This window comes from Oenanthe melanoleuca, chromosome 4, assembly GCF_029582105.1.
Source record: "Oenanthe melanoleuca isolate GR-GAL-2019-014 chromosome 4, OMel1.0, whole genome shotgun sequence".
Lineage (NCBI taxonomy): Eukaryota > Metazoa > Chordata > Aves > Passeriformes > Muscicapidae > Oenanthe > Oenanthe melanoleuca.
In genome coordinates this window covers 64513656-64533729 of record NC_079337.1, presented here as the reverse complement: position 1 = coordinate 64533729, position 20074 = coordinate 64513656, and the positions used below count along the sequence as shown (strand labels likewise).

At 48.5% G+C, this 20074-nt stretch overlaps 1 protein-coding gene across 4 annotated transcripts; it reads right to left on the bottom strand.

The window, feature by feature from the left end:
* Nucleotides 1-841: 841 nt before the first annotated feature.
* Nucleotides 842-9018, bottom strand: LOC130252212 (uncharacterized). Of its 4 annotated transcripts, none has more exons than XM_056489566.1 (8): nt 8794-9018; nt 8611-8657; nt 7404-7496; nt 5067-5238; nt 3701-3838; nt 2520-2649; nt 1558-1713; nt 842-1134 (listed from the first exon to the last, which is right to left on the bottom strand). In XM_056489566.1, the coding sequence occupies exons 2-7, from the start codon at nt 8641-8643 to the stop codon at nt 1572-1574; spliced, it is 708 nt and encodes a 235-aa protein (XP_056345541.1). In that variant the 5' UTR covers nt 8644-8657; nt 8794-9018; the 3' UTR covers nt 842-1134; nt 1558-1571. The 4 variants fall into 4 exon arrangements, with proteins under 4 accessions (XP_056345541.1, XP_056345542.1, XP_056345544.1 ...); XM_056489567.1 differs by having other exon boundaries at nt 8863-9007; XM_056489569.1 differs by having other exon boundaries at nt 842-1102; nt 8863-8990.
* Nucleotides 9019-20074: the final 11056 nt, after the last annotated feature.

The following is a 20074-nucleotide window of genomic DNA, read 5'->3' as shown; positions in this document are numbered from 1 at the left end:
TCTCTTCTTTCCTCAAAGAAGCCAAACTCTGTCTCCTCTCTGATGTAAGCAAGTATTTTTCCCTATTTTTTAAGTTAAAAGTAGTTTCATTGTTTCTGCTCTCCAAAATTGCCACTGGTCTGCTACATTCAGTTACAGTGGGAATCCCAAATATTGCATGAGCTGTGGTCAGCAGTGCCACACCAGAGCAGCTTTGAGAGACTCTAGCCCATCCTAATTCCCTGTATCATCCTCTTGGAGCTTGGCCTGCCAGACATCATTCTGCTAAATCCTGCAGAGCTCAGATGATGAACTCCTTGGGGCAGGGACCAGTGTGCTGCTGTCAGCAACAGGTCTGGGGATAGCTGATATCACTGTAAAATAAGTTATTTGTTCTCATTATTTTTGACACTTTAGCTGATAAAGATGTCTTGCTTATCCCTCAATACTGCAAGGATGTCCTTTGAAAGGAATACCTTCTAGGACTCAGGGAGAGGTTTCTCTACACCACCTACTCTGGGATCATTTTGGCATCAGTTTAGAAGATCCATTCAGATCACTAAAGCCACAGCAGAAGAGCTGCCAGCCCTTTCCAGTCTGGGTTCAGCAGCTCTCCATTGCCATCTTCAGGCTGGGAGCAGCCTTGATCCTTCCAGAAACAGAAAACTCAATTCCCATTTACCCAGCATTAGCTGCAATTGAAAACCTGGAATAAGTTACTAAATGTAAAAGAGGGGAAGGATCTCTGCAAGGCTGGTACTCAGCTGTCCTGGATCACATGGATATTTCCCTCCCTGTAAGTGCACCAGGTTTTAGAGAGTAAATTAACACAAACAATACTGTTTAACACACACTACTTCTTGCTGAGAGCCACAGTTTTATCAGCAAGTTTTCTTTAAAGTACATAAATTGAAACTGCCCCAGTGATTTTAGCTCTGTAGCCTCCACTGTCCCCCCAAAATCTCCTGGGAGATTTTAATCATAATTTGCACTTAAAGAGGTCTTTGCCAAACATTTCACATCTACAGACATGGTGATGAGTTTGGTAGAGATGAGGTTTCCAAGGCTTTTTTTATTGTCTCAGGTGATCAATATCACACAGGCAGCTTGGAGGGCCAAAGAGCTGTAATTGTAGAACAACATAGGTGACATATCCTAAAAGAAATCAGAAAAATGTGGAGTAATGTAGGTGTCCTGGAGCCCAGATGAGGCTCCTCAGACCCAGCATTGCCACCCAGTGAACATCCCCGTGCCACTCCCCCACCCTGCCAGTCTCCAGACAGTGTCTGACCACACACACAGTAAAAAATATTCTCCTAATTAGATCTGGTTGGAAAATCCCTTTCTAGGGGCCCAGAAATCACAGAATCATAGAATGGTTTTGGTTGGAAGGGACCTGTGAAGGTCATCCTGCCCAACCCTCCTGCCCTGAGCTGGGACAAATGCTGCTACTCATTCCAGCAGCCAAACTCTCAGGTCTCATGGTAGTTTGTACCAGCTCCCACAACTGTTTATACTTTTTCCTACTGGGATTTCCCTGAAATCCCATCTCCCAGAGCCAAAAAGGATGATGCTGACCGTTTCAGCAGCACTCAGCGAGCGGACACTCTCCAGCGCGGCGTCCATCGTGCATCCTTCCCAAAGGGCAGCCACTGGCCAGAGATGGGAGAGGACCAGTCCAGCCTCTTCAGGAGCATGCTGTAGCTGTCTGCATACTCAGTAACCCAGCGGCTCCTGCACACAGCACACAGAAGGGGATGAGGAGAGCACCTCCACCCCGTCCTCCGTGCACCAGCACCTGCTTCCATTCTGCAGAGCTCAACCACCCAGCCAGGAATCTGCACAGAGCAAACAAAAGCACCTCCAGATGGGATGGGGCAGAGGGGGAGCAGCCTGTCTCCATCAGGAGCAGGGCAGATGCTGCAACACAGAGCTGCCATCAGGATCCATCTCCCACCTGGACCAACCATTACACAGGCACAGTCTCCACCCCACACATATCTCCAGGATCACAGATTAAAATCTGCAGTGCAGAGCTGAAATATGTGTGTTAGGGGAAGGTGGGGGGCATGAGGCAGCAGAGAGGAATCAGCTTTCCAGAGAGAAATGAGGGCTCAGGAGCAGTTTATGCCTGTTTGGTTCATAGTGTGCAGATGAGTCACGTTGCAAACAGCCCCTGCCCTGTTTGATTGGAGAGAGCCCTGTCCCAGGGGAAGCCTGGGCATGGAAATGATGAGACATGCCTCCTGCCCAGCCCCATGGGGATCTTCTCTCCACAGGGATGAGGCTGTCCCAGAAGCTGTCTCCCCACTCCTATCAACCCCTCTGCAAAACTTTTCAAGGAAAGGCTGATCAGGTTTTGGGAGTGGATTTGTCCCCAAGGGAATTTCTTTGGGCTCATTGCACAGCATGGACAAGGAGAAATATACTTTAGAAACACCTTCCAATTCCAAGCAGCTCCAGAGCCTCCCTGACCCACTCCTACCCTGTGCCCCACTGCCAGCAGCCACCCTCTCCTCCCCATCCCACTCCTCCCTTACTCATTGAAGCGATTTTCCTCTGGGAAAACGGGAGAAGGCCTTAACGCCTCTGTGTAGAGCTCAACAGGCATTATTTTCTGGCGCTGGTAATCTTGCTTGTAGATACTTTTCCACTCAAGGTCAGAGGAGTCTAGTGAAAGAGAGTCCAAATAATTTAAAGATTTTTTTTAATCTCTATTTCCTATATTCCTGAGTATTCCCCCTTCCCCTGAGCTCCATCAGCTGTTTGTGCCTCCAGCACTCCTGTGGGAGTTCCCATGATGAAGGGATTAACCAAGGCAAAATGCAGGAATTGCTTCCCTGGTGTAGATAAGGTCACTCAGATGAGATTATTCAGCCCTTATTTTCTATAGCCTGTGTGAGGGAAGCCACACAAAGCAAACCTGGAAATGGTATCTTGTGATCTTCCTGTCAGGATACTGACTTGTCACCTGGTATAAGTTTTCCCACACTACTTTCTTTTCCATCCTGCCACTCATCAGAGACCAAACCAAGGAAGAGGTTCATGGCTCACTTAACCCCTAATTGAGGACCATCACATCTGCTGTGATATCTTCCCCAAAAATCCCTGTGGGAGCTGGTTTGAAGAGGTACCATCTCCCATCTGACTCTCCAGAGATGTCTTATCTGTGTGTTAACAGCTTGGTCTGTGTCCTTCTGATCAAGCAGATCTCACTGGGCATTAGCATGAAGGGAGGACACACAAAGAAGAGCTGCCCATTGTAGACAGATTTTCTGGGTATTTTAAAAATGACACATTCCTATAATGGGTCATTGGTAAAGTATTTCTGTTGTTTTCACTGAGGCTGAGGCTACAGGTGTCTCACATGCATGGCCTTGTCAGGCTGTTAATGGCACCCAGCAACAGCTCCTGTCTTATGACATTATTTCTAGGGAAACCACATCAAGCAGGGCAGTGGTCCATGGCATGAGCTGTCTGGAAATGGGGGTGAAAGAAACAGAATTTACAACACTCCAACCTCTTCTAGAACATAACTGTTTTTCTCTGCCCTGCTTCTCCCCACTGATGGGCAGATGGTTACAGGGGATCTGTGGACCCTTCCTGTGTCACTCTCACTCCCCCCTCCTCAGTCTCTTCTGGAATTATATCAAAAACAAAACCAGGCTGAAGGCCACCAGTCATTCTCATGGGGCAGCTGCCACAGCTTTCATCCACTGACCTGGCGTTAAAACAGATGATCTCAGGTTGTGGTCTTTGTTTTGTTCAGCAGTGTACATCCTTTCACGGTACAAATCCTGGGCATATTGCTGGTAGGTGAGCAAGTCTGAAGTTGGCAGTTCCCTCAGTGCCAACATCCCTGAGACATGGGAGGAGAAGAAGGTGAATTAGTCAGGAATCACCCTCAATTACTCACCCAAATCCTGCCCTTTGGATAGGGTAAGTTGGAGTGCCAGTTAGCAAATTTCAGGGCAGACCCAGTCACTTCAGCAGAGCTTTGCTGAGCTGCATCAGCTTTGGTGGTTCATGACACAAGCAGGGGAAGGGTTTATGTTGGTGCAAAGCAGGTGGAAGGAGCCTGCTGTCTCCACATTGCCCTGCAGTGCTAAAGGGAGACCCTCTGCAGCAGGTCTGTGTGTGAGAGGGAGAAAAACTGCACTGCTGGGATACACAGGGGCAGAGCAGCAAGGGAAAAGCCCACAGGACTTTTGTCATTAGCATGAGACTGCTTCAGGTGATTTTTGAATCCCTCAGATGTAAGTGGAGCCCACATGGAGACATGTCTGTCTGAGCTGCTTGTCCAGAGTCTCCTTCTGTTGAGTGGAGAGACAAACCCTGCCAGGGCTCACTCCACCTCATTGTCAGGTGGCACTAAGCTACAGGAGAAGGCTGTGTCTCTGCTTCCCTCTGATCATGAAAGGATCCAGACACAGGCATCCCACACTGGGAGAGATCAGCTCAGGGAACAGAGAGGACATCCCTGGCTGTGTCTGCTGTTTGCTTCTGGAGCACTGCTGAGCAAGGACACCCTCTTCACTCTCAAGCAGCAGCTCAGAGAAAAAATCCCCACTGCTTTAGGATGGTTGAGCATGGCTGAGTGATTGGTGACCAATCCTTTTGTATTCCTGACTTCCATGAGCACCTTAATCCATGCAAGCAGCTGTTACATGGTGTGGCTGAGGGCTGGCTGCCATCCCTCTTGCTGCATTTGTTGTCAGTCAGGTACCTTAGCAGAAGGCATTTGAACCACCCAAACCCCTCACACCCAACCAGAGCCCTCTTCTCTCCCTGCACTTCTGCAACATGGGGCTGTCTGCATCCCCCTCTATCCCAACAGAGCTGTGAAGATAAAACCCTCTCTAGAAGTGGCTCTTAATGCACCAAGACGTTTCTAAAACCCCAGCTCCCTACACCCGTGCCCTGAGCTGGCCTGGGGCTGCGTGTTGGTGGTGACAGCTGCTGTGTCCCTGTGTGAGCCCTCGCCAGGCCCAGCCCAGCACCATCAGGCCGCTGCCACCCACGAGTGTCCAGCAGCACCGAGCAGGGGCTGGGCTGGCAAAGGCCCTGCAGGCAGCACCAGGGGTTACCCTCGGTCTCAGGTGGCAGAGCAGGAGCTGGAAGGGGCGGGCAGCAGGACAGGTCGTGCACGGGCTCCGCCAGGATCTCCAGTTTCCCCGCCCGTCCCGATGCCAGGCCGGAGGGCCAGCAGCCTGGCAGGTAGCACCTGGGCAGCTGGGCCACAGCAGGGTACGAAGGTTTCTGCAGGAAAAAGTCCCCTGTGAATGGAGAGGCTGCAGCTGAGGAGGGCAGCTGCTAAAGCATCGTCAAACACCCACCCACAGCAAAGCCTGGGCTTGGCTGGGGTCAGCATCCCTGGGGATGCAGCAGCCACAGAGCAGCTCTGTGGCTTTCACTGAAGTACAGCAACCATCCCAGCTCTCTCTGTCTGCCCCTCTCACAGCCTGGGACTCTGCAGGGCCCTGGGTGGGCAGTGGGAGGGAGGGAGGGAGCCGTGGCCAAAGCACTGGGAGAGGGAATGGCTCCAGGGTTCATGCCAGGGAAAGAGGATTCTGCTGTGGCTGCTGCCTCCGGCCTCTCCAGCTGCACACTGCAGCTCCAGATGCTTTTTAGGGGCTCAGAAAGGGATTCTCCTGCTGTGAGCTCCTCCAGGCTGCTGAGCCAGCAAGGACCATCCTCTTGGTTTGTCTGTTGTTGTTTTGGATCTCTGAGAGTTTCTGTTTGTCCCTCGAACTCCCAGGGCAACCCTCTAACATTTTTCCTTTGCCAGGCTGACAGCAGGGCAGGTGGAGGCTGCAGAACTACAGGAATTTCCAGTGTCTGGGGGCTTCCCCCTCTGAGGATGGTCAGAGCTTCTCCTGAGGCATCTCCAGAGGGACAAGGGCTTCCAGGAGACCCTGGTGGTGATGATTTGCCAGCCAGTGCTTTCTTCCTTAACCCAAGGAGTTCCTCTTCCCCTTGGGAGTGGGATAGTGCCCAAAATTTCATAGATGAAAACATCACAGTTGGTTTAACCTCTTAAACAAGGACAAATCCTATCAAGGCCAAGAGGGAAACCTGGGCCTCCCAAGTACCTCATCACCACTCTACACAGTGGGACAGTTTTCTTTGGCAGGCTTTGGGAATTAATAAAGAGCCAAAGGCAGCTGCAACCCAAGAGAATCAGACACAGCCTCCTTCCTTCCTATCTCCCAAGCAACACCAGCATCCCCACAGGAAGCGTGCAGCCTTCCAAAAGTAAAATTTTAATGAAATAAATAAAGGAAAAGGAGGAAAGAAAAAGAAACTGAGATGCACTGCTCAGAAACTGCTCTCCAGCAGGCAGGGGTTGAACCCTGTCCTACCAGCCTGGCTCCTGGAAGCAGAGCAGCCACCTAAGGCTGGGGCTGCCTGGGAAGCCCTGGAGAACAGCAGGAGAGCAGCGATGAGGAGAGCAGCGATGAGGAGAGGGAGAGGGAGAGGGAGAGGGAGAGGGAGAGGGAGAGGGAGAGGAGAGGAGGCCACTCTCTCCTCATCCGGCAGAGCTGTCCCCAGGCAGCCTCTCTGCTCTGCCTGGCACCCTCACACGATGATTTCTCTGCTGTTGCCCTCCCCTTTTCCTCCCCAGCCCCAGCTTTTTCCCCTCTCCCGGGAGCGAGCGAGCCCCAAGCACTCCGAGCTTGCCCCCGCCACCTCTCCGCAGTGGCCCAGCGCAAACCGCAGCTGTCCCCACCGCGCTGCCACAAGCAATTAAACCAGGGCAGCCGGAGCGAGGCAAATCAGATTAAATAGCTCAGGGGGTCGCTCGCACTGCAAGGAGATTAGGAAAAAAAAAAAAAAAAAAAAAAAAAGAAAAAAAACCAACAACCCCAGCTTCCCCGCAGAAGTCTTCCCAAGCCCGTGTCAGGGCACGGAGCCGTCTCCACCCCGAGCACAGTCCCGGGATGGGTCCGATCCTGATCGCCCACCAGCCCCACGGCAGCGGGGACCAAGGCTCTGGCACGGCTTCAGCGAGCACTCGTTAGTGCCCTGACTTAATGAGCGTAATTAGCATCGCTCCCCACCTGCAGCCTCGCGGGGATTTCTGCAGGAGGGATGGGGGCACAAGCCGGGGGCGTGCGGGCGAGCTGGGAGCTGCTGGTGGCGACCGGGCAGGACAGCAGAACCCACCCCTGTGCCCCCAGCCGGGCCGAGGGGATGGGGATGGGGATGGGATGGGATGGGATGGGATGGGATGGGATGGGATGGGATGGGATGGGATGGGGATGGGATGGGATGGGATGGGATGGGATGGGATGGGGACGGGGATGGGGACAGGCATGGGGACGGGCATGGGGATGGGGATGGGGCTGGCATGGGGATGGGGATGGGGATGGGGATGGGATGTGATGGGGATGGGGATATAAGGCAGGAGAAGAGCACGGTACCGGGACGTGTGCCTGGATGGGGGAGTGGTAATCTTCGTGCCAGCCGAAATCCTTCCGATACGTGCTCTTGTACTGGTCCAGGGCGGGGGGCAGCTGCGAGGGACAGGAGGCAAACACAGGAGCCACTAAGCCTCGGGGGAATCCTTCAAATATACAAACCCAAAATGCTCCCTCACAGCTCAGGAGAGGATGAGCTGCTCCTCTGGGCCACCCAGGGCCAGTCCAGCAGCGCGATTCCTTGCTCAGTTAAGCCCCAAGCAGGGTGGCTGGGAAGGTCCTACACTCTTTTGGCAATGGTTTCTTGGGCTCTTCTTGTCCCAGGATTTCTCTTGCAACAAACACCTTCCTCCTGCTTTCCTAAAACCTCCTCTGAGTGCCCAAATGGCCCCAGGCAGAGCACTAATACAGAGCTGCCGAAATACTTTGATCAGCTGCTGAGGTCCAGTGTCACTCAGGTTAAATCAGCACATGCTTCCATCTTCTATTTCAGTAACATTTGCTATGTGCTTATCACATATTTAAAGAGCTGCCTAATGTCAATATTCATTCTGCAAAGCCATTGGAGAAACTATGGAAGAAAACTCTGCCAGGGGATACAAAGCCAGTGACACCTGCACTAACACCAGAGATCCCTGCAGTGCAAATTCCTGGAGGCAGGGGGAGGATTTTAGGCAGAGAGCTCTATCTGTGTGTTTTGTCCCTCAGCATGCCCCAGGAGCACTGCTGGAGCCAGGAAAGCTGCTGAGATGAGCCTTCAGGCTGGCTCCAGAGCTGCTTCTGTGCTGAAGCACTAAACGTGATAACTCATCAGTGCATGGCAAGGGCTGGGGGAGGTGAGCTCTGATTGCAGGTGTGTGATCTGCACGGTTACACAAACACATCCACCACACAAGGATGGCTTGGCAGGGCTGCACTGCCCTGTCCCTGTGGTTTGGGACACTGCAGCAGCACACAGCACCTTAGGGAGGGCTTTGTGTGCCTTGCTAACAGTCACCCACCTTGGGCAAGGACATATTTTATATTCCCAGTCCTTTTTTTCCCTAACATTTCACTTTTTTCCCCTCTGGGCTTCCCAGACCAGTGTTTGCCTTTGGCCAGGATGCAGAATTCCATAGTCATCACTTCCTATTATCTTCTCAGACCAGCAGATCCAGGCAAACCCACTACTGAAACACCAGTGAGGGTGAGAGCCCTGTGTGTACTTCACCTTCCATGGCTTTGCATCCCTCATTATCTCCATGCTGAGCCGGGAGCCTGGACCAGAAAAATCACTCAGTTAAAAACCAGCATCCCAGGTCTCCTCCTCCACCCCACCTCAAGGGATAAGGGAAATGGAGACCTGAATCTGGCTACTGGCAGGAGGAGGGGTGTTCAGATGGGGCAAACATACTCAAATTGGCAGAGTGTGACTGATTTCAGCCAGCTTCAGCAAAGTAAAATACACCCAAGCAGGACGTACAGGTCAGGGGGTGCAGCCTGTTGGAACCCAGGAGGGATGAGATGGAGACATCCCAGCACCAGCAACCCCCAAGTCACCCAGAGGAGGAACAGGTGTGACTCCTCCTGGGGTCAGGGAACATCAGTGCTGGGATCCAACAATGCCTGTGTGGTCACTGTGTTTCCAGGGTCAAGGGAAAACTCCATTGTGACACCACTGAACTTCAGAACCCTGGAGGAGGAAGGGGAGCCTCAGGGGGTTGGTGGTGTTTCTTGGAGGCAAAGGCACCCAACAATCATGCTGGGGAGCTGTTACCCACGTTTTCAGCTACAGCCAGCCCTGCTGGGGACACACAGCCAGGAGAGGCACAAAGCCTGCCCTTTGTGAGCTCTTTAAGATCTCTCCCAACTCCCCTCCACCAAATCCTGCTAAAGAGGTGAGCAAAAGGTGGGGAAACTGAGGAGAAAAGGACATTTGTGAGTGTGCTGAGCAGAGGAAAACAGCATCCTTAGCTCCCTGCATGGAAGGGTGGTGAGCACTGCAGAATTAGGGCAGGCAGGGATCTCCACTTGGACTCAGAGGGTGACACTGAACTGTCCCCTCCAGATGCTGCCATTCTCTTCCTCTGGTGAGGCAGCAGGGGATGCCCAAATGGAGTCCTCTGCCCCATGAATAGAGAGGAACACCACACCAGGGACACAGACCAGTATTTAGTCTTTAAAAATCACCAGCCTTTGACCAGGTTTGGATGCGTTTCACCAAAAAACTAATCTTACCTAATTTTGGGTGTGCACAAGGAGGACATCTCCCTCTGAGCTCATCCTTCCTGACTTCCTGGCTCATTTAGGACAATTCATGTGACCAATGCAGGCACATAGTCAGGGCTGAAATAAATCCAGAAACCCAGGTTTGGTGAGCTGAATCTCATCTAAGAGTCTAATTTCTGTAGCTGCACATGAGCCTAGTGCAACCATTGGTTCAGAAACGAGATTCTCTGCCACTACAGTGATGCAAATAGTAGTGAAAGCTGGTGATGAGGCAGGGAGATGAGATCTCAGCTCCAGGAGGAGAGCCAGTCACAGATCTGTGCTCACAGGCACTGTTGGAATGAGCTGAATTCCACGAGTTATTTCTCTCAGCACATTGTTACTACCAGTGTGCAAATAGAGCCCAGTGATGCTCTGGCAAGGACTGTGTGCTGCTGACAGCTCTGCACTGGTGTCAGGAAAGAGGAGAAGCCTTTTGTCCTCACTGCATTTTATGCAAATTAATATTAGAATAAATAAGGGAACAAGGAAAGAAACTATTTCCAGAAATGTGAAACTCTCATGTTCTCCTGTGCTTATATTAAAGGGATTACACTCCATTTCCTTCTTAATACAGCTAATGCTCTATGGGAAGCCCTCAGGCCAGGGATTAAAGCACTTATTCAATTAATTAGGAACAAACTTCTGCCTTAAAGTCAAACACACAAATATCAGTAAGCCCTTGAGAGTATCTTCCTTCCAGGGCAGAGAAAATGGATCCTATTTCTGATGTTGATGAAACCAAGCCTGCAACCTAGAATTACCAAAAATAAAAAAAATTAAGAAAAATCACTTTTAAAATATCACTATTCTGTAACACAACAGAGTGAAAAAAGGATAGTCCCATCATCTTGAATTCAGCATTGGAAGCCCCATAGTGGGGAGCAAAATCAGGTCCTCCAAGGATAATATAAATGAGATACAATTTTAGGATCTAACATTGGTAACCAGCTCCAAGCTGCAGGCACAGCAGTGTTTTGGAATATTTGAAGTTGGGGATGAAATCCTGGCCCTGGTAAACACAAAAAAGGAAAATGCTTATTCAGTAGGAGCTGAATTTAACCTAAGGTGTCTGATTCATTACTGAGATAGGAGACAATTTTCAAAACCTGGCTCCAAATCCTAATCTTTCTTGATGATAGCTTGATCCTTCCGTCTTCTCGCAGGCACAGCTCACATGAAATTAAAAGGCATTTTGCCAGAATAGTTTATGCAAGAGCAGCCCACTATTGCTGTTCAGTTTCCCATTTCTTCCTCCCAAATATCAAAAGATGGGGCTGATAGTTGCCAGCATAATCCCAATTAGAAGTGGATAGGAACCAAACTTGCAGCCCTCACTTTGCCTCCAAGAGAAGTTATTTGTTAATGCAGATATGGAGAAAGCTGTGCCCTGCATGGCTGCTCTATGTGTAGCACATCCCTGAGACAGAAGATAGTTCTGAAGACCAAACAAACATCTGCAGGAGGAAATTACTTTTAAATAATTCATTTATTTTCACAATACTCCATGGAAATGATGGCTCAGATTCCCAGAACGAGGAGTTCCAACCATTCACCTGGATGGCAGTGCCCCTGTTTCTCAGGACAGTGACAGCTCCAGATACCCAGGAAGGTATTCAGAGGGTGCTGGTGCCTTTGGCCTCTCCACATTGTGCTACATGCATGCATAAAAGCAAAGTACACGTCAGCCAGCACCAGAAAGTCGAAGGCAGACATTTATGGGTTTGAGTAGCACCTTGGGAAAATTTGCCAGTGGGCCCAAATGTGTGATAGCTGAGCTCAGATCCTTTAAAATCACATAGGAAGAGTTTAAGTTAGAGTCAAGGACCTCAACTATAATGTAAAACAATGAGATTTGTGTGAAATCCTGTGCAGATCCTTCCTGGCATCCTGCTGGTCATTCCCCCTGTGCTTAGAGCACCTATGTACCTCTGGAAAGTGGATCCTGTAGTCTCAGTAAGACTGCTGTTGCATATAGGACATGATGCAGAGAGAAATTTCACCTCTGTTTGGCCCTAACTTACCATTTTTGCTGTCTTTTTCCACCTGTGAAACACAAGAGTTCTCTCTAGGTCTGTTCTGCCCTTGTGCTAGTCACCATCTCAGCTATTAACAATTCCATGCACAAAAACATGGCCAAGGGGGACACATCCCCCTGTCAACCCAGCCCCTGACAAGTGCTCCTTGGGCCAGGAATAAGATTCATTGCCCCCATGAGGATGTTGAAAGAGGGAAGTGATGGGTAAGCAGGACCCCCAGTGTGTGGAAGAGGCAGGGTGTAATCTGGGGATCTCCATTCATTCTCCAAAGTGCAAAGAGGAGACTCTTCTTCAAGGGATGAGTGTTGACAGCCTGTTCTGTCAGCAGGAGGTCAGCCACCCATTTGGGTGTAAAAACATGAACTTTCATGGCAGTGCAGCTGTCCAGCATGGGCATATTTCCCATGGACTTATTTATTTCATCCTTCTCTCCTGCTTGCTTGATAAACTGGTGGGGTATTTATGACTTCTTGTGAGCAGAAACCAGCAGCATCTTTCAGCCTAAATCTGAGGCCCCTGTTGCTCTCTTCCAGCCACCTAAAGCATTTACAGGACTGAGCCCTCACAGTCAAACTCCTTGTTGCACAGACACTGCTCTGTGCAGAAGACAAGGGCAGCTGGTGCTCCAAATCTTTGGGCAATTCTGCTGTAACCTGCTAAAACAATCAATTGTTTGCCTCTGATAATCCCCCAAAAATCATCCATCAGCAGAGAATGGCTGAAATCTCATCACTGCCCATGTGATGTGTCCTGTGATATAAATCATGGCATATTTATGCACCTGTGTAAGGCAAATACATATGAGTATTGTTGGAGAGCCTAAATCTGCTCCCTAATGCCGTTGTTTAAACAGCCCTTTAACCACATCACTTTTCTCCTCGTTAGGTTAAGTTGCTGGAGGTGAAAAAGTCCTTCCAAAATGGTTTTCACTCACTCACTCAGTCCAAAGTAAACATGCCTCTGGGACCATTATGTGTATCAGGTATCCGAGGCTTTGTTAAGAGCTTGCCTGTTAGGTAAATTCTGCTCCTCTTTCTCCTTGGAAGAAGCAGGTTAAAATTAGAGACAGGCTCACACGAGTAAAGCATTACAGAGAAGCATTAACAGAGCAGCATTACAGAGAAATAGGAAAAACAGACAAAATTCAGAGCAGCACACACAAGTGACCCAAGTCTGGGGAGTCTCTTGATCTAATGTGACTCTGGTTACAATATGACTCTGTCTTGACTTTTGCCTGTCACTTGTGATCACATTCATCACAGATCTCGTGGTCTGGACATTTTCACCAGCAGTCACCCTATGGGGCTAAGAGCCCAGACTAACAAGCACCAGCCTTTGCTAACAAGACATAAAGAGGAACTGTTCATCTTTAGCACATCATGAAAACCCTCCAGCTGTGTGCCCACTGGCCTGGAGGAGCTCCTGGGCTTTCCATGAGTGTCACTACACCCACATCTGCTTCTTAAAGGCAAGTCTGGCCTTTAAGGGTAATGACCACTCTGAATCTGCTCATCCAGACCCATCCACACTTGACTGCAGTGAAGAAGAGCTTTTCCATTGACTGCCCCAAGCTTTAGGCTGGCTGTGCCACTGGGAGATTCTTAGAGCTGTTCATCTGATCTAAACTTGTCGGGGAGAATAAAGAAACCACCTGCTTCCAGTGACAGCAAAAGTAAAGTGAGATCAAACAGAAGCAGGAGGAGAGAATTTAAGCAATGCAAGAGGTGGATGCATGTCATTTCAGAAGTCACCTTTTGTCTTTGATCTGTGCTTAGGAAGTGGGCACCTCCTGGATCAGATGGCCAGTGCAAAGTGTGCCACCAAAGTCATCTCACCTTGAAGTCTCAAGTGTTTGCTTTCCCCAGGGATCCTCCTTCTACTTCCGCTGCTGTGTAAATCATCTGCCCTAAGATTTCCTTTAGAAAAGCAGAAAAACACAGGTTAGGAAGCAGGAAGCAGGACTGGTGTGCTCCCCTAATGCCAGGATCATTCACTGTGATGAAGCTGAGGCTTCTCATTTAAAACTGTATTATACATGTAGGTTCCCTGGAGATCAGGGACTTATTATAAAAGCTGCTGTGCAAATAAAAAAGCCCTGTCCCTGAAAAGCTTATAGTCTGAACACATGAGACACATCAAAGACTTTGACGGATTCTAAAGACGAAGTACTTTGAGACAAACCAAGTTACAGATCACACAGAAAATCTGTGGCAAAACTGTGGATAAATCCCACTTTGCTGAATCCTCATTCTGCTCTTAACAGCCCCTTGGAGCATTGCCTGGGTTTTGCTAACAAAGCATTTGTTTTAGCAGCATGCTTTGGAGAAATAAAACACTGTGCCATTTTCACGTGGCAAGAACATGCAGCATCTTTCTGAAGGCCAAGATTCATATCAGGTGTGAACGCAGATATTCACCAACCCTGGGCATGCAACAAAATAAACCCTCTGCTTTAGTTTGTTGATGCCTTCAGTGAGTGTTAACAAGTGGAAAAATCACGGGGAAGAGAGAGCCTGGTCTCAGGTTACCCCATAGATCGGTTAAGGCTGCAGAGGGGATTACAGTCCCAGAGCCATCCTGAGCACGGAGATGTCATTACGGCAAAATCAAAGGTAACCGTGGGGCTTGGCAGGTAACTGTCAACAGCCACGGGAAAGAGCCAGCCTGGGAAGGAGCTCCACGTCAGGATGAAATTCAGCCACCTTTATTTTCATTTCAGGTGAGGGGTCAAGCAGAAAAGCTATCCCCAGCGGCCTTTATTTACAGTTTTCAAGGGAGCGGCTGATGAAGCATTTAGAGGAAGAAGGATGAACCTGCTCTCCCCTCACTCAGCCTGATGACAGACAGGGGATGCTGTAATGGCACAGGAGCTGGGAAGGGGCCTTTTATGAATGAAATGGAAGTGGTGCTAATGAAGTGACTCACAAAACTCCCAGTGACTCAAACGGGGCCAGGGTTTCATCTGTAATATTTGCAGGGAGCCCAAGGAAATTATCTTCCCACCAGGACACTCTCTGTAGCACAGGAGCTCACTCCCAGCATTGCTAATGACACAGAGCTCCATAAGCAGATTTCAAGGCATTTTTAAAACTTTTTCCTTTTGCATTTCTTCTCTCCATCCTCCCTAGGCAACCAACCTGAATTCCTAGAAAACTGCTATATTATACTTTTTCCTTCTAGACCTTTTGAAAATTTGCTATAAAAACCTTGCAAGGTTTTTTGTATTTCTCTGGATCTCTTGCTGCTGAATGAATAGAGAAGCTATAAATGGTTTTGTGCTGTCAAGTCAGAGTAGCTACATCCATGCTCGAAAAAATACCAGGGACTGTTCTGTGTTCTGAGCTCACATCCACACAGCCCAGCCAGCACTCCCAGTAACAGACTGGTCCCATAGAAACTGCCCACTGGAGAAGTTTGTAGCCATGCCTGGGGATGGGAGAGTGCTGTAAATCCCAAAACATGCCTGGTCCCTGCTAATAACTGGATAGCATGGACTACAGCAGGTCCCTGCCTGGCCCATGGCACAATCCTGCTCAATGCAGCAGTGGAAACACAGCCACTGAGTATGTCCTGGGCATCCAGTGCTCTCCTGTGCTGCTGCCAGGTAAGTGGAAGATGATTTTCAAGGGAGTTTTAAGTCCTCACAGCTTCCAGGTGACCAGCATGGGGAGGAGGGGGTGATGGCATCACACAAAAACCCCACAAGGCACAGCTCCCATTCCTCCATGGACTCTGGGCTGCAGTCAGGCCCAGAAATCCCCACCCAGAAAATGAAACAGACAACAAAGGGTAAAATTTCTCCTTTTCCACTCAGGCACTGAAAGCCTTCCTTCACCCTCCCTCCTCTTTAAAGACCTAAACCCAACCAGCAGCCAGTTTTGCAAGGGTTAACCAGCATGAAATGAATGTGGAGAGACAGTCAGGGACTGTAATCACTTATTATTTTCAGGTAATATGCTTTATCTCCAACTAATCTCCTCATCTGGAGAAACACTCAGTGCAGACAAGAGTCACTGAGGTTATCTCTGATGATGGGGCTCCACGGGCTGCTGGCTGCCAGGGACCCAGGAGAGGCCAAGGAGAGGACTTCAATTATGGCCTGAACTATGCTCTGCTAGCTGAAAGGCCATTGTTTAATCTACTAGAAATCATCTATTTTAGCAGATAAAGGGATTACTTGGGTTTTCTTTTCCCCAAGAACAGCATGTTATTCCAACTACTAATGGAACATTCGGTATTTAATTAAAGAAAAAGCACGGGGAGAAGCAACACAGGCATCAACATCACTTCTGGGGAAATTCAAATTGATTGTCACCCTTTGATGCTGCTCAATCACCTCTATCTCACTCACCCTTCCTACAACCCAGATTAAATCATCTGGTTCTCTCCATCCTGAACTCTTTTTTTTTTCCCTAAGGGATCCCATCCAAAACTTTGGGACTATGTGATGTGAATTCACTGCTCTGCAGGAATCTCCTGACTTGTAAGGAGCCAGACTACACTCTCCTTGTTGAGAGGAGAGCGTGGAAATTTGATTTTGCCTCTTGCACACGCTTGGTGTGTGTCAGGGCTCTGTCTGCCTGGCTCTTCAGAGTGACCTGGGGACACAGGTCCCACGTTTGGAAACTCAAAGTGGATTCACTGCTGCATGCAAAAATCTGCTCTTTGTCCCTTTTCCTTCCCAGGTCCCCTGTCTTTGCCATCTCCATTTTCAGAGATGTTTGCCCTTTATTTTTTGTCCCACAGACTAATAACCACAGAGGGCAGTTACAAGTCATTCTCAAGTGCTCCTCTGTGCTCAGCAAGTATGGGTTCCTTCTTTTAATGTCCTCCACCCCTTCCATCCACAGACTGTGGGCCCAAAGGGTCTGTGGGGGAATCTTGAGGCAGGTGCAAGTGCAGGGCATAAGGGTCCACAACCCTGTAGAGAAAATTGTAAACAACAAAAAATCCAAATGAAAAGCAATATACTCATTTCTGTTAACATCTGAATCTTAATCCTCTCCCCTTGACAAAAATAAAGAACAGGGTATGTTCAAAGAGATCATCCATCCATGCTGCAGTCAGAGTTTCCTCACAGAGATGACTTTTGCACATCTTTCTGCTGACTGTCCCAGTGCTGGCACACTCCCAAAATCGGTGACACTTCACTGCAAACACCAGCTGCCTTTTTTTGTTTCACCTTCCCCACCATTCATTTCTTTGCACACAAAGCAAGGACAGGGACGGACTGAGCAGCCAGTTTTTCACTTCCATGATTTTTCTGTCTTTTCATGGCTGTTCCAGTTCATCTGCACCCACAGGTTCCAGCTACATCCTCCCTCAGATCTCGGTGAGGGACCTGCTGCTGCCCTGTGTGGTACAATGTCTCAGACAAACAGGGCTGTCCATCTTGTCCACCCTGCTCCTGCCTGTCCCTGTAGCTCTCATCCTTTCTCCCTTTCCTCTCCTAGTGCTGGCTCATGCCAATGTTTGATCTGCACCATCCATCACGGGACACAGCAACCTGACCCTGCAGGTCTGATGAACCAGCAGCACCGCTGCAGATGTGATCATCCTCAGGGTTTGATCTTCTGCCTTTGCCCAAAGTCTTTGGGGACTGGAACTCCATCCTTCTCTTTCTGCAGGCAGCTCCAGAAAGTTGCTGTGAATTATCAAGTCACCCTGTCTGCTACCAGTCATTGTGCTGAACCAGTTGTTCAGCTTGTTCTTGACCAGCACTGCTGACCTCACCTCTTCATAATGTTCTTCAGCAGCTTCTTGCACATATCATATAGCCCTAGGGCACTCCACACACCTATTGCAACACACCAGGTCAAATGACTTTTTGAAATTGTGCAAGTGAAGAGATGAAGTGCTTCTTGATCTCTGAACTTGCCAGGGATCAGCCTCTTGCACTGGTTTTGCTGTACTGTCCCTCTTGCTTTGTGGAAATGAATCTACCTTCTGACTTGACAGCAAGGAGCACAGTGAGGAATTTGCTTGGGTACCAGGAAACACAACATTTGGAAGGTCCCTTGTGGGAACTCCTAAGAACCCTTTTCCTTGTTTAAGGGATCTTTTCTATCCTGATGACATACAGGTGGCTGGTTGGGACAGTGACCCATGCCACAGCCACATCAATCCATTCTCAGCCCCTCAGAATTCTTCCATCTCCTTACCTTTAATAGAATTATTAAATGGCTACATAGAATTATAGAATGGTTTGGGTTGGAAGAAATCCTAAAGATGATCCATTTTCAACACCCCTAGCATGGGCAAGGACATTTTCTATTAGACCTGATTGTTCTCAGTCCCATCCAACCTGGACCTGAACACTTCCAAGGATGAGGCAGGTTCTCCAGTCAACCTGTGCCAGAGCCTCACCACCCTCACAAAGGATTTCTTCCTAATACCCAATCCAAACCTGCCTTCTGTCAGTTTAAAGCCATTCCCCCTTGTCCTGTCATGCCATGCCCTTGGAAAAAGTCCCTCCCCAGCTTTCTTGTAGGCTCCCTTCAGGTACTGAAAGGCTGCAATAAGGTCACCTCAGAGCCTTCTCCAGGATGAACAATTCCAATTCTCTCAGTCTTCTTTGCACCTTTGCTATCAACATCTTGTTGTCAGCCTGCTTCTGAAGCATTATAATCTCCCAAACACTGAGAATCTCTAAATCTCTTGATGGGTCATCTTTAAAAAGTCTGGTTATATCTCCCCTATCTTTTCAGCCTGTCCTTCTCTGAAAGCAGGGAAATTTCTCATTAATGAAGAAAACCCCTGGGGAAACCCAGGTCTTGCTCTTCCTTTCCTTGCTAATTTTGGTCTTCCCAAATGCTAACTAGAGCTTTTCAGCTCTGTTGACTGTTTTGTGCACTTGCACTTCTTTTTGCTTATGTTGAGTCTATAGAGCCTCATGATAGGCTTGCCTTTTCTGTCCTGGTTGGGATTGCCTTTGGCAGTGTGTGACATGTGCCAGTCACAAATGTCAGTCACTGGGCACAGAGTGCTTCACTCCCGAGGTCAGGCTTAGCCAAGCCTTGACTGGCAGCAAAATCACCTGAAATTCCTCAAAGAAATCAAGGAAGTTCTTCATTGCCATCAGTCACAGGAGCCCATGGAGCTGTGAGCACCACTGGTCCACAGCCCTGGACAGAAAGGCTGATTGCTGTAAGGTGACAAATCTTGAGTTTAGCAGGTTTGGTTTTTTATGAGTGATTCCTGCTGATGCCTCTCATGTGTTTTACATCACTGCCTTAAAACAAGGTATTTCCATGCAATGTCACTCCCTTGTCTGTCCACCTGATCTTCAAAGGCACACAGGATTATGCTGGAACATTTTTAACTGGCCCAGTAGCAGCAAGATTTTACCCAAACTGATTTCAGACTCCTGTTTCTGCTGGCCAAAGCTTCCATTAGCAGTAATCCTTTGGTTGGACCACTTTCCCTCATCAGACACTGACCAATCAGATAGCCAAGAAGAGTGAACAGACTTCAAAAAGTTTCTTTACAGTGGCCTTTACAGTGTCACTGTGGTCAGCTATCTCTGTGTAACCAGCTGAATTGAGCCCCTTCTCTCTGTCCTGCCTCAGTTCTGGCCCCTGATTCTTGCTCTGGCTTTGTCCCTTGTCCTCCAGCTCTTGCACAGATGTTTGTAGACTACAAACAAGTCACCCATAATATTCCCCTCCTGTAAGTAATTAGAGAGTTCCTTGAGAAGCTTCAAGGCATAACTGCACATTGTGTGGTGGTATCTGCTCACAAATGGTCACAGTTTTAGTTTAAATCTCACAGGGTAATTGTATTGCATTTAACTGGATAATAAACAACTTCATCCCTGTTATTTTACTTTGACACTCATGATTTTATAGGTGACATCACAATTTCATACAGCATCATTATGGAGTTATTGTAATTTCTTATCCGTGTGCCTCATTCACCCCAAAAGCACAACAAGGAACAGCTGATTGTTCTTAAGAACCATAATAACCTTTTAAAAACTATTAATTTTTGATACAGACTCCATTACCTCTTCAATATCACATTTTTTCCTAAATGTGTCCTTTTGCTTTTCCATATCAAAAGACACCTGCCCATTTGTCCCTGTTCCCAAGCAGAAGTATGTCTGTGTCAGTGAACTGTTCTCTTCCTTATTGAACACTCCACAGCCTCAATTTTGGACTCCTTCACAACTGGTAAACAATAATCCTTTATTTTCCCCCTAAATCAATGACAAACAGAATCATGAACCAATTTCCACCAAATTTCCCTGACAAGAGACTCAAGGATTCGTTTTTCATAGTGAAATTCTGAGATCTTGGTTTAACCAGTTGGATCCACTTAATTTGCACCATGGTGATTTTATACCAGTTCACAAAATCCACCTCCAAGATGGAACTAATCAAACACTTC

Excerpts from the sequence above, each read along its gene's own strand:
- LOC130252212 (XM_056489566.1), bottom strand. The coding sequence starts at position 8,643 with ATGGAGATAATGAGGGATGCAAAGCCATGGAAG. Across the intron at positions 7,497-8,610 it reads GGGATGCAAAGCCATGGAAG|CTGCCCCCCGCCCTGGACCA; the intron begins GTGAAGTACACA and ends TGTCCCTCGCAG. Across the intron at positions 2,650-3,700 it reads ATCATCTGTTTTAACGCCAG|ACTCCTCTGACCTTGAGTGG; the intron begins GTCAGTGGATGA and ends CTCTTTCACTAG.